At 42.0% G+C, this 14669-nt stretch overlaps 1 protein-coding gene across 2 annotated transcripts in view; it reads right to left on the minus strand.

The window, feature by feature from the left end:
• scube3 (signal peptide, CUB domain, EGF-like 3) overlaps positions 1–14669 on the minus strand; it is a 66954-nt gene that overhangs the window by 42246 nt on the left and 10039 nt on the right. For both annotated transcript variants that reach the window (XM_069526956.1, XM_069526955.1), the window contains exons 2-3: positions 6240–6362; positions 3243–3368 (exon numbers count right to left, since the gene is read on the minus strand). In XM_069526956.1, coding sequence (XP_069383057.1) covers positions 3243–3368; positions 6240–6362 — 249 coding nt within the window. The remainder of the gene's footprint in view (positions 1–3242; positions 3369–6239; positions 6363–14669) is intronic.

Here is a 14669-nt window from a genome sequence, read left to right on the forward strand (position 1 = left end):
CAGCGTGGTGGCTCTCTGTGGAACATCTGTATTGTCCATTTGGAGCCTGCCTTTGTCTCTCCCAGAGTCACATTAAGGCTGCGTGTTATTGTGGCATTTCCACTTTATGTATATAAAGTGGAAACAAAGTGGAAATATCTCTGTTGCTCCAGATAGAAGTGCAATGTTGTGATTTGTGGTTATGAGGACTGGGGGAGTATTTGCGCAGATGCTAATGATATTAAGCTACTTGAGAGAGTTTAACGAACTAGTAATGATAAGAGGGTATTTGGGTTTCTGTCGGACCTCAACCAAAACACGTAGGTCATAAATGTGGGGACGGGGGTGCTGCAGTGGGGAACTAATAGCCTTCCTGCATCTGGTTTTCATTGAAAAGAGGATGTGTGTTTTGGATTAAATTGACATTGATTCCTCTGTTTTTCCTAAGACTCGAAAAACCCTTTACAGCCTCGCCATGAAAGAAGTGCGGTGATTAAATGCCATCCCACCCTCACCCTCAAGATAACAGTAATGACAGTTATAAAAGATGTAATCAACTTCTTATATGCTTCACTTCCTCTCTTACGTGTGAGTTTAGAGAGGGTACAAAAGCTCCCTGTGAGGTAAATTATACAGTGAGTGACATCTCACTCGGCGCAGACAGGAGCAGTGTGCTGTGATATTGCATCGCTTCCACCTTCCTGACTCCCTGACATTGTTGTGGGGTTTTAGGGCAGACAGGGGAGACCCCAGAAGCCAGAGCATCCCCAGTGAGGCGCATGAGGCAGCGTTCTGCTTCACGCTCTGCCGCCTCCTGCCACCGCCCAATGTCATTATGCTGCCAACACATCCAATTACAAGGAGCTGTGCGGCACGCGCGACAGCGAGCAAACAAAGGCGACATGGACGGGGATGCATGTGCACCAGCCGAGCTCGTGTCACTGAGCTGACAGCCCCCCGACGCAGGGTGCCGACTGGCTAAAAAAAGGCCTCAGAGGGCTGAGAGCAGGAAGTTATGTTCCACTACTGAGAATTTATACTGCAATATTAACCTGAAGAGCTGAGGAAATAAAACTACATAACCGGAGCTTGGTGGAAAAACAACATGGGGTAAATCTAAAGAGAAACACTTTAAAGATCTTAGACTCTAAACTCAGAGTGAACTTTTTAGGATCAGGTGAATGTCTCCTTCTCCGCAGCCTCGGGCACATCTGGTCTTTAAGGGCTCTGAGGGTTTGACCTTGTCTGGGAACCAGCCGCTTAGGCTCTCCACTCCACGACCAAGGGGAATAATCTTTTCTCAGGGGCCAAAAAGGAGCTTAAACCTGGAAGAGGAAGCTGGGGCCTTAACATTAAACCCCGGCTCAACCTCTTCCTCTCTTCTCTTGTGTTTGTGCTGGGGATTATTTCCTTAGCTGAGCAGCGCAGGGGCATTAGAATAAGTTAAATTCTCAAGAAAATTAAGTCTTTAGAGTCCTTTCGAGTCTCAAGGCAATAGTAGGATTTGTAGTTGACAGCTGCATATACTGTATATATCGTTTAGCATTATGCTCCATCTGCTGCGCTGAAATGAAAGACATATTTTGTCATTGAATAAATAATTGAATGGATATCTTTACAGGCATACAAGAGAAACCTTCCAGGGTCGTCTGTGCGCTCTCGCACGGAGCAGAACAAGAAAAAAAACCTCTCTCCGTGTTTGATCGTGTGCTTCACAATGACAAATGATATCAAAGCGATCAATGGATGCAACTCTTTGATGCAACAGTGGCAGCCACACAACAATATATTGCGATTACACACCTGCACGCAAGGCCAGAGCCGATCCACGGTGAAGCAAATGATCCACGCACAACTGAGCGCCATTGTTAAATGGTTTGGAAAATAGCCCTGCTTTACTCTTACACAGGAGCAGGAGAGAGAGAAGGAAAGGGATGAAGCGAGAGAAATATCAGAAGGGGCGAAAGAAAGAGAAAGCGGGCCCATCGTCGAGTCATAACAGGTTTATTATTATCGATCTAAAGACGTGTGTTTTCCATTCCAGTGTGCCTTAATCCCAGCATTACATTCACTTCATCAAGTAACTGCGGGACTGATATGACTGTTGCCTTGTGCGTGTAAAGGCTCTTTGGCAGTGAATCATTGTTAAGTGCTGACAAGTTTTTTTCTGTCATCGCTTCACCTGAATGTGAAATCCGCTGAAGCGGCCTGCTACTTTCCTCTGCAACCAACTCACAGCAGCGACCGGGGTTCGCCTGCTTTCAGTGTCTAAAACCTTTTTCAGACATGACCTGTGGAAGTCCAGTGGGTCTCTGCACAGACATGTTCACAACCGCAACAAAATCTCTGCAGCATTAAGGTAAGGGGTGGTGCATCATTCCACTGCATCTTCGTCGTGTCTTCTACATGTACGTCTCAGCTTTTTCACACTGAGATATTTGTCATGAACCCCCCCCCCCCCCACTCGGAGGCCAGAAGGAGAAAGTCCGCAGATAAACCGGAGGCTCTGCACTCTGAAGATTGCGTTATCACCTCCTCCGGAGAAAGTGTGGAGTTTAGTGCATGTGTGAAGGATGATTTCGGAGGAGCGGCAGGGTCTGACTTGGAGGGAATCATTACAGAAGGAGTGAAAGGTGGGTGGATGGGGGACAAGCAGCGAGATGGACAGAACCGGGTGGTGGGGGAGGATGATGTCTATGTTTAGCAGCTCCCGGCCGCAGGAAGAGCGCTGTTTTTGTTCCCTTCATTTCATCTCCTTTTTAAGTGTAACATGTTCTCTGTGAAGCTATATGAATGGCACACTGGTGAAATATTAAACCATGGGAAAGTACGGTCGGCTGACGGCTCACTCTGAGCTCACAGCTCAGGGTCAAGCTCACCCTCTTTCTTCAGATATATTACACAAAACGTCTCTTTTTTCACGTTTAACGAAAACACCCCAGAGACTACCTGCAACATGAAACTAGGAAATGGCTAATATGTGAAGCCGCGGCCTAATAAGAGTCCAATTCAACCCTGAAACATACATTACCATCCATGATGTGACATGAGACGTGCAGAGTGAAGAATTTATGCAACCACATGGGTGATGTCAGGTGGAGTTTGGATTTTGACACCTGCAGTTTAATGTATACGTTCTCCTGACAAAAAGCCTTTTATAACGACACGTTCCTGCATAATTAACCCAGCTGCAGAAGACATAGGGGGGGAAACAGCCCCTCACACTCACAAACTCATTATACGGCTGCACATCACATACTCACCGAGACAATTGTGCCCGTCATGTGCCAAGCGAAAGCCATCATAGCATGTGCACCTGTAATTTCCTGGGATGTTGATGCACTCATGGACACAGCCGCCATTGTACTCAGTTGCACACTCGTCCACATCTGCAGAGAGAAGATACACAAGGATGTGAGCATCTACTTACACAACTTGAAACAACCAAGATTCATGCAGGACTTGTGATTACGGAGCAGACTCAATGGAAAAGATTGAGAATATGAGAAATGCAAATTTTTACTTTGTTGTTAGATGATAAATAATAATAATAACGATAACAACTGAGCAAACTTTTCTGAAAAATTTACATTGACACATACATAAGTTTGATAAAATGACAGGCGATGGGGACTATAACCTATACTGCTGTCAGCCACTAGGAGGCAATCAATAGTATTTGGCTTCACTTTTGGGAGCCACAAACTGTCACTTTAATAATACATTATGTTCTAGTTTTGTTATATTACATTAAAACAGAGATATGTGAGCTTTACAGATGTTGGTAGATGAATTGTTGCTAGGTGATCGCTGTTTTTGGTCTTGGTGCTAAGCTAGGCTAACCAACCCGCCAAGAGCACTATTGATCTGAACATTTACTGAAATATCCATTAAAAATCTGAGCTCAGTTTATTTATTCGGTGCAGTTTTACAGAAATAGTCTGTTTTGTTCGATCTCTCGAGAGAGCAAATATGAAAACCAGGGACCACAGATGTTGAAATTTGTAAGTTCACTTGTTGCTGATGTTGCCAGAGCTTATTGTTTTATTTTTAATTCCTAATAATGATAACCAAGTATTTATGCCATATTTAACAGTCAAAAATCTGTGTGGTTTCCCACCAAGACATTCATTCTTTATGTTAACACAGACTGTATCCAATAAATTATAGAAATTATTTATATAGAACACATTTGTGGATTATTAGAAATAAAAGGGAAAGTATAGTTTGTGTTTAATATGTTTCATCAGAGAGGAATTTCCATTAAATTAGCACCGACAGTATTGACATGGCTGACATTACAGACTGACTGGCAGCCAATACTTAATAACAGGCATCAGACAGATGAATCAATGTTACCCTGAAGTTCATCTGTCCTGGTCACTGAAACTGAGGGAAAGTGATGCACAAAAGAAAGAGCAGAGGCAGAAAGATAAAGAGAGGCTGCAGATCGCTATGACAGCCTGAGTGGAGTTGTCTGTTATGGTTATGATGATGGGTGGGGGGGCCCATACTAAAGAGACCCAGACAAGGCGGATTGAGAACACAGCGCACTTCCACTCAGCACTTACTGGTCCTTTTAGGGCCGATGATCCCAGTGGTTGGGCTCCTTTCTGAGCCCGTCTCACCCTGGGACTTAATTGGACTTGACAGCAGATGGATGGGAACGCAACAAAGCAACACTCTGCAGCTCCTGCCTCTCTACTTCTTCCCACACATCTCTGTCACTCCTCCATCACAGCGCACAGTCACCCGTCAATGTCCGACCCCACTCTAAAGCTGAAACACCCACCGTGTTAATGCAGACATTATTCTCCTCCGGCAGCTTTGAATTAGTTTTTATTTCACAGCTCGTCTATGTCAACTTTATATTCACATAAGAGATGCTTCTATTATTGAAGTTTGTATATAGTTTAATTCTAAGCCCCAATCATTTTAGATTCAATATTGCATTTTAAAAAAATCTAGTATCAGTTCAAATTATAATTGTGTTGTTTAAACTTACTCAAAAAAGCGATTGAGAATGAAAAGTTTCATACTTAAGATAAATACAAAATGATAAATACGAAATAAAATGACCTTTAAATTTCATTTAAATATGATTCAGGAGATTTAGGAGTTTATTTATCATTATTATTATTATATATTGTGTTTTTTTTTCACTTTCGGCACAAAAGAACTGAAGAGTGGACGATAAATCTACACTGTTCTGTGTAATGACACATCATACTTCAACCCATACAGACAGGCCCACAGCTACACTGATCAAAGCCTTTAGTTAAAATCACTAACACTTAAAGCTCTAATCTGAATCATAGGCTGCAGAGACAGAGATTTGAGACATAACAGCTCCTCACAACCTGGAAAATAAGAACTTTTCCTTCTTTCACTGTCTTCATCCTTTTTTTTAACACAAACTGGTGTCCGCCCGCAGCACACAGACCTTTTTGTTAACATTTTATTTCGACAGACAGCTTGCTGTTAAAACCATCACCAGTTACTTAAACACTTTTTGTGTTTCTTTCTCATTTTATCAGCGCAGCTCTTGAAATTTTCAACAAGCATATCAGTCTCGAGGAGCCATCAGCTAACCTTCAGTTCAATGGAAACCCAACCTTGCATATATTTTACAAAAGACTCAATAAAGCAAACTTTTTATAACCTACGGGCAGAAGGCCATGAAAAACACTCGGTCAAGTAAATGAAAGAATAATAATAGTGGGGGGAAAAAAATGACATTGAGAAATATGGTTTTGTAATAATACTAATAAAAATTGTGGGATATAATGATCCGGAGGTTTTGGGCACATTGAACGAGGCAAGAAAAACAGATTTGTGTCTGACAGTCTACGAGGCCTGCCTCTGGCTGTGGAAATATCTCTGACTGCTTGGCAGGGCCTCTGACTGCCGTTTCAGCCGCTATCTTAATTCTCTCCTCTAACATGTGCAGGAAATTTACTGCTTCATTTCATCTTGTCACAAAGGAGCATTCTGCACCTGGCTTTCCCCTTTCTCCTTCCGCCACTCGCTCCCTCATCTCCTCCTCCCTTTTTAAGAGTCTTAAAGCTAATAAGTTGTGTTGAGTGAGACACAGGCTCTTATCGCGCCTGTCACTGGCCCAGGGGCTTACGTTCACAGAGATATGAAAAAAATCAACACTAGAAATGTGGTTTTACATCAGCGTACGGTAAAAACCCAGCAGACGTTCGTGCCTCCAACCACAGGAGGAAACAAGCACATTAATCCCGTCACTCTTTTACCTTCACAATGTTTGCCGTCCCCTTTATAGCCCGACTTGCAGATACATTTGTATGACTTCAGGGTGTTCTGGCAGATGGCATCGATGCTGCAGTTGTCAAGCGCCTCTGCACACTCGTCCACATCTAGAGAGAAGGGAAGAGGAAGGGGTGGTTAGTTAAAAATGCTGTCTTCATGCTGGAGTCACATTTTATTGATTTTCTCAAAGTCAAACATGGACTTGAGCCACTCAATTTAATAAGTGAATCACTGTCCAGAAACAATAATTAAAAAAATAAAGTTCCTGGAATTGGCTTTTGACAAACAGCTTTCATTGGACTAAAATCAAAGCAAGATTAAAAACATGGTGAAAATGTGCATTAAACCTAAGTGGAAATGAGGCTCATTCATTTTCAGTATCTGGTCAAAACACATTGGACAAATTGAAATTCTGATGGTGCCACTAGAGCAAAAATCCAATTCTTACAAAGGGGAACGCAAGTGTATGTATTGAATTTCATGGCAATCTATGAGATGTGTGTTCAGACGTTTCAATAAGACAGAAAATGTTAGTGTCAGTGCGGCACTACATGAAAAGTCAGGGGATCACAAAAGGCAATATGATTCATCCTGTGGACAACGTCTGTATAAAATGTCACGGTCGAGTCATTCATGAAATAGTTGAAATATTTCCGTCTGGGGCAAAGTAGGGGACCGACCGACAGACTGACACCGTGCCACCGTGTGCACAGGGCTATAAACCAATCAAACTGTGAAAAATCACATTTTCTCCAGCAGCACTGATTCCAAACTATAAGTATAATGTGCGGTGAGAAGTTCAAAGAATAACCAAACCTACTTACACTGAATTCTACAGCTGCTCGCCCTGAATATCTGATGTGGACAGAGACAGAATAGTATGAAAGTTAACTGTCGTGTCACTGCTGGATTGCGTTTGAAATTAAAAAAAAAACAGAGAGTGTGAAACGGTAAGAATGAAAATGGATTTAACAAGAAGAACTATGATCAGGTTTGCCTCATGGAGCCCCTAATCCCACCAAATCCCAGTTAACTAGCCCAGGTGTTTGGGATTACCCCCCTGCACACAGGGGAAGGGCAGCTTAACAAGGTTTACATAGCTTCCAGTATCCACTCTTATCACAAACCCTCTGCAGGAGCCGGCTGATCCCACTGGGAAATGACCTGCGATCTAAACCCCTGAGCTTAGTACATTGACTACATCTGCCTGTTCCTGGAGGACACGGACTCTGCTGCTGCGATGGGAAGCAGGACAATGACAGGGCAGCGTTCACAAAAACACTGTGGAAAATTTGTATCACAAAACCGAATCTAATACAGCTATGACAACACCTTTGGGCAAACGCAGTGGAAACATCACGATCGCAGTTTATTAACGCTGGGATTTGTCCTGGAGGAGCACAGAGCTGCAAGGTCAGACGTTAGACGTAGAGTCCAGTAAGACGCATCCTGCTAAGTTTAACATTTCACTAAAAGGTTTGCAGATGTTCCAGTGATACTTGATGACTGTGTGAAAACTGTTAAGGGTCTGAATCAAGGTTGGTTTAATAAGGCTGAGTCTGTGCAGCCAGGTCGGCTCAGGCACAGATTCGTTATGAGCTGATGCTGCAACAACAATAAATGAAGAATAAGTAAAAAGAACTGAGTGAAATCTTTAAAAGTGACAATTGCAGATGTGGAACTTGACAATCTATGTTATTATTTTGCAGTAGCTCTATTACTGACTACTCATTATTTGGGTTTTTTCAGCCTTCAGAACCGGTAATGATGTAAACCAAGTGGCAAAGACACGGAAAATAGACTCAGAAATGTCGCCAACTCACTTGAATGAAAATTACTTGCAGAGTGCATGAGCCAAGAAGACGTTTCCTGGTATTTGGGGGATTATTTTGTGATATGTGGCACATTTAACACTGTGTATAATACAATACTAATGAAATCATTTAAATTCAGTAAATATCAGTCCCCTGAACGTGTCCATTTTCATCAAGATCTATGAATTATTCTCAGAGAAATCAACATAAGGTTGAAAATCTTTTCTCACAATGTTAACAATGGATCTGCTTCCTAATCCTGATCCATACCAAGATTTAATGAGTTCCAAGTTTCATGGTAACACGAGCAGTAGGTTTTGCTTAATCCTGAAAACTAACAAAATAACAAACAAACCAACCAAGATGAAAACATAACCTTGTTTGCTTTAAGTTTTGAAAAAACAAAGATAAGATAATCCTTAATTAGTCCCACAATGAGGGAAATTGCAATATTACAGCAGCAAGAGTCACACATAGGCATCAGTAAGTAATATAAATAACATGCAACGCTTAAATTTAAGGATTATAATACAATAGTGCAAGGAAATATAAAAAGAAAGAAAATAAATCCATCCCCAGTGTTATTTAAAATGTCTAAGTCAGGGTTAAGCATATAAATATGAGACATGCAAAACATGTCAAAAGAACACATTCAATATCTGATTATAATAGATTTTGAACCTCAACACTGGGCTGTTGAAAGGTTCCACTTCACTTTGCACTGTTGGCCTCACTTTATCTTCAAACACTCTTTGACAGAACTTGGCATTCAAGAGACAGCCAAACAACCCAAAACCATGAAATTCCACCACCCTGCTGCACAGATCTGATCTCGTTCTTCTTCTGAAAAGCTGCTTCGCTCTTCGCAGAACATGATAACTCAATGTATGATCTGTCCAGAGCACGGAAGGCCTGGTGATGTTCACTGTATCTTGCTTTAAGTAAATTCTTTTTTGGACTGAGACGTTGTTTGCAGGTTAATTTTGTGGAATCTGACTCCAACAGATGCAAGTCACCTGCAGATCCTGCAATGAAAACTTCGTTTTGCATCTGACGATCCAGTTTTGGAAAAAGTGCAATCTTTTGAAATGATTTATTTCAAATATTTGGATATTTGTCAGACTCATGAGCATCCAAACCTTTTTCAAATAAAGGTTCTAGATCTTGGCAGGATGACACCTCACACATTAATAGCACCGTAGCCTTGATGCCAGAGGTTTGAGTGAGACAAGCACTCCCTGTAAGGAGGCTCTGATCTTTGTCTTCTCATCTGGACTCAAATTTTATAGATTTCTATAGGTTATCAGGGTGTTTATATTTGAATATATATATATTTTAAGTTTTCCATGTGACTGATCTGTTTTGTACAGCTACATTTTTTCTGTCGTTTGTTGAAGTATATCACTTTTATTAATAGCGAACATTTCTGAGGATCAAATGTTTGCCTGTTCAAACATGTTGAAGAAAAGTCAACATTTTCCATGGGGTGCACTTTTCTGCAGCACCTGGTAGAGTCGTGCAGGGCTCACTCCCTGCTAAGTTTCCACAAAGCCATTTAATGACGCAGGAGCCCTCCGAGCCCTCCATTGATTTATATTATGTGAGAACAATATCAATTCACCTGAAGAGCAGCACGGGTCCTTTCTCTTTATACCGTCTGTCTTCCAGGATAAGAGCAAGAGCTGCCAGGTGAGCAAGTGTTTTTCAATGGAGGAAGTATTAATCACTACAAAATATCTGTCTCACTGTCAGGTTTCTTTGTGCCGAGTCTCCGTGGTAATTATTATTCATTATGACAGAAACTCAAAGAATCCCTCTTTTCATCTTGTTATTTATGTTTCCATCTGGAGCATCGGTTCACTTTATCTTTCAGGTCTGCAGGGTTGTCAACTCTTGTGCTTTTACTTTGAATCGCACACACAGACACACAGACACACACAGACACACACACTGCAGCTGACACTATAACAAACATGCCTCAGGCCAGAAACTACAGTTAGGATTAACAGTGTAACACAATCAACTGTAAGTTTAAGCAGTGTTTTTCCAGAGCTGTGATACACAATATGCACACACACAAACACACAAACACACAGACACACACATATAATGTCACTTATCCATGTCTTCACCACGTCCGTGTTTTTACCTCATTCAAATTTCCATCTAAAAAGACTTTGATGCTGTGGCCGCTGCAGGCAATTGTTGAGTGCAAAATCAAAGCACCAGATACTGAGCTGAAAGCATCTTTAATGTTACGTAACTGGCATGTTATGATAACAGTAACATTTTTAATGATGGTAGAGAGCTGCTCCCTCTGCACGTCAGGTTTTAAAACCAACAAAACTGCCTCTATGTTTGGTGAAAACCACCTAAACCAGTGACATTATGTAACGAACTGTGTCAAAACCTGCTCCCTCCTCGAAAAAATTCCCTTCCAATCAATCAACGACAGCTCTACAGCACTACAACCGCATCTTTGTGCAAATATTACTTTGACACAGTTATAGCACAAGCTGACACTCCGCTCGTCTGACTCACCGGACGTAAGGCCGCGGGTACAAGCCGGCCTTTGGTCACTTATTTTAGACGTAATTCTCCTCCCCTTCCACTTCTCTCTTGTTTGATTTGAGGAAATATAAAGATGGACGACATGACTAGGCAAATTGCAGTCTGGTGGCTGGCTACAACCCTGCCTCCTCCGTGTTAATGGATGTGCCAAACTAAAAAGTCAAGATCATGTTGCCAGTAAATCTGTTTTGATTTGTTAATTGATGCTATAGAAACAGCATGAAAGTCATGAGTGACAGCTGAAACTAACTCATGATTGGTCGAGAGCAGAACCTCAAGACCGCAGCTCCATCCCCCGATCACTACAGCGTAGACTCTGGCTCCAGAGGAGGAAGTGGAGACGTGTTGTCCATCTTTATATTCAGTCTATGATTGCACCAAATCAAGTTTCTCCCCGACATCTTCTCGATGCATTATCGCTGCGTCCTGGATTAAGTGCCACCCAGGAGAATTGTGATTGGTTAAAAAAAGAAAACACAAACAAGCCAGAGCATTTTTTTCTCCTACAGCAGAATGATAATGGCTTCAACCAGAACACTCCCCAATGCTGACACAACACTTCACTAACAACGAAAATCAACATCTGAGAAATAATTTAACAGCCAGTGTAAACAGAGAGGGATCTGTGCATTAACAGGGACTCCAGGAACTGATCACACATCCACAGTCCTTTGACTTTGGTGTGAGCTCCACAGAATGAAATAAATACAAATTTAGAAATCCTGGCCAACAAATCACAATCATCCATGTCCGTCAAAGCATTGTTTAAAAGATCCAGCCATGAAAGTTACTGTTCTGATGGACACGTGAACAACAAAGGCTGAACATGCTGCTCTTGTTGGACACCCAAACTGCCTGTGCCATGGAAATAAACATGTCAGAACGAATACGTCTTTTGGTTCAGTCCAGAGGACGCTCCTGTGAGAGCTTGAGAAAAATACAGAGTTTCAGTAATGCTGGCCTGGTAATTGACTCATGCCTCAGATGAAAAGATTGTGTTTTTCATTGAGAGTTTATTTCATTCTTTTGAGCTGAGGAGTCACAGTTGTTGGGAACAAGTAAAGGCAGCGGAAGACGGAGCCAGCGCTTCCAGACAAGGATGAATAAACAAAGTCCAAACAACAAAAACTGAAGAAGAAAGAGATGTTGGGCAACGCTCAAATGTTTTAAACAGTTTCCCCCGGGGGGGATGTGTCATTTTGAATATTGCTGCTGCTGTAGCTCTCCCCTCTGGTTCATGCACTTGAGCATATTAAATCCACAAATAGCTCGAGTCTGTGTTTAAACCCACTGACATTCTTGGAATATTGAATTCAATGATTTTGTTGGATGAAACCGAGTCGTACAAAAAAAACGACGCATGTTTTCTCTCTCCTGATACCGATTTACTTCATGCTCCATTTGTACGCTCAATAAAACTCTAAATTTGCAGTGTGTCAAACGTCCAAATCCCTCAGTGAATTGTTGCATAGTCCAGAGCAAACTTTTCATTTGTGGAGAGAGGAGGAAGGAGGGATGCAGGCCGAGACGGGCCTATAAATGGGATTTATTAGAATTGTATTAAAAGTTGCTGGATAAAACATTCTTAAATCCTCAGAGGTGACAATCAGGAAAGTTAGTCTTTAAAGTCATTGGTTCATTTATTCCAAAGCAGTCCCCACATGTAAATCGGAGGGGGCTGCTAAGGGCTGCTGGCCATGGAGGTGAGACCTTGTCAGAGTTGCTTTCCTCCCTGATTAATGGGGAGGCTCTGGTATAAGCAGTGTATTTAACTGGGCCAGCTTGAGGGGGTGCGACCAGGAATCAGACTCAGAGGGGAAAGCGCGAGTGTGTGGGAGAATTGTCGGGCTGAAGGTGTGCAGTTCAAACATAGGGTAATGTTTACTTTGAGTGTTGAGACCCTTGCTGTTTGCTTTGCCCCCCCCCCCCCCCCAACCCATCACCTTTCCTTTAGATACAGAAATAGACTGAGTGGAGCTGGGACACCCATAGGTGTAGCTTTACTCGCACCGCCTGCAGCCAGCTCCAAAATAAGGGTCAGAAATATGGACCAAGTGATGCATTCAGTCAGTGAGAGCAATAAAACATTCAGCTGTGTTTTCCTGACAGAGTGACCGTGTGCAACATTTGAACATTTGCTGGCTTTTTTGCATTCGAGACAAAATATTCTTTCATGACATTCTCAGAAGAAATGCTTCATTTTCATGAGCCCCTCGCAGCAGAGGAGGAAGGGTGTCGGGTTCAATTCCATAAAAAAGGTGTTCTTGGGATCACAGTGTTTGTCATATATGTATAATTACACAGGAACAAGTATTGTAATTATCCCTCTTAGAACCACACTTACACTATACTTAGGGTTGCGGTCTTGCAGGATGGGGATAAGGTCAGGATAATTACTCTAGGTACAGAGCAGTATGGCTATAGTGTGTATATGCAAACCTCTCTTGTCTATTAGTTCTAAATTATCCATATTCTAGTCAAACTACTTCAACTTGTTGTAAAGCAAAGCAGCAGATCTGTAAACATGACTCATTTCTGCACACACCACCAGACATATTTAGAGACAAACATATTCTACACTGATTCATTTTTTTCTTAAAATCCCATTTGACTGGTTTACAGCCCCTGCAGTGTCGCCAACAGGAGGGTGCGTGCGCCAGAAATTATGTCATGATAGTTTTCACTTCAAGCACCACAGCTCCAAAACCAGTGGCAGCTCTTGGTCTTGCATCTCAGTCTTTCCAAAATGGATGCATTTGAGGGAAGACTGGCAGACTGGCTGAGCAGGTTCCCCTTTACGAGCATCTCTGCGACTCATTGAGCTGGGATGACTGTTCCAATTCATCAAGCACCAAGAAACTGAAAACTATTTTGACTTGGAACTAAGCCACAGTAAAGATTCACATACAATAATAAAATGTTTGGCAGCGTTTACTATTGTTGTTAAGCTGCCTTCTTTCCTTAATTTCTTAGGTCGTTACCAACAGATGATTTAGTTTGTACGCCCACTAGTGGTTCTGAGCATATTGCATCACAGAGTGCATTGAGTGCATGCTTGTAGTTAGCGCACCACATGTGGAGCATGAACATGGCTTTACTCTGTCTCCTCACAATGTAGGAACATGCAAATATTGTTGATCTAAAAAAAAAATGACTATGAGACACAAGATGTCTCCATCTTCAGGGAAAAAGTCAATTCTCAGTGTGTGTGCACTGATGGCTTCAAGTTTCCACGTCACACTTGTGTAAGTGATGTCGTATGTTCACTTTGCAAAGATAGATTCAAGGCAAGCACAAAGAAACTTTTCCCTGTTCTGCAGATGAATGTATAAAATCTACATCATTCTGCAGAGTGAAGCAACAAGACCTTGTTTCCATTGGTTAAGTGTATTTATAAAATATGTGACATTTAAATTAGCATACATAGTGTGAATACATCCAGTTCTATTTGTAGCACACGCTGATATAATGTGATGTGAGTCCTTCCTTTGGTCCGGGGGCCTGAAAGGAAGTGAGGACCAGGTTGCGGACAGGACAGGAACTACAGCTGCTTGTCGCAAAACATTATCACAGCACAGTGTGAAAATGTCGCAGATTTCTCAAGTTGTGCAGGACATGAGACTCGCTCAGCTCCCCCTTCAAAAAAAAAAAAAAGTGGTTTCGATGAAATGCAGACGTCAACATTAACACAAAATTTAGCATCTAACCCCCCCCTCGGCTGCCCAGATCCCCCTCAAGCTAATGAAGGGACACACTGTTGGCTGTCCGGCAAGGCTCTACAGAGTTGTGAATAAAAATATCAACTGCTTCCATTCGGGATATTTACACTCATCCTTCACACACTCTAAATGTTTAGGAATCATGACCACTGACTGATCCTGTGCTTTCAAAATCTGTGATCACAACTTCAAAACCCCGGGGCCCTCCCTGCTTATGTCCACCAACCATGAAGCCTCAGATTAATCTGAGGAACATGCAGCTTCAGCAGAGCGACATTATGTTCACATGCATACAGACTTTAACTGTGTC

Source organism: Paralichthys olivaceus, chromosome 6 (genome assembly GCF_024713975.1).
Source record: "Paralichthys olivaceus isolate ysfri-2021 chromosome 6, ASM2471397v2, whole genome shotgun sequence".
Lineage (NCBI taxonomy): Eukaryota > Metazoa > Chordata > Actinopteri > Pleuronectiformes > Paralichthyidae > Paralichthys > Paralichthys olivaceus.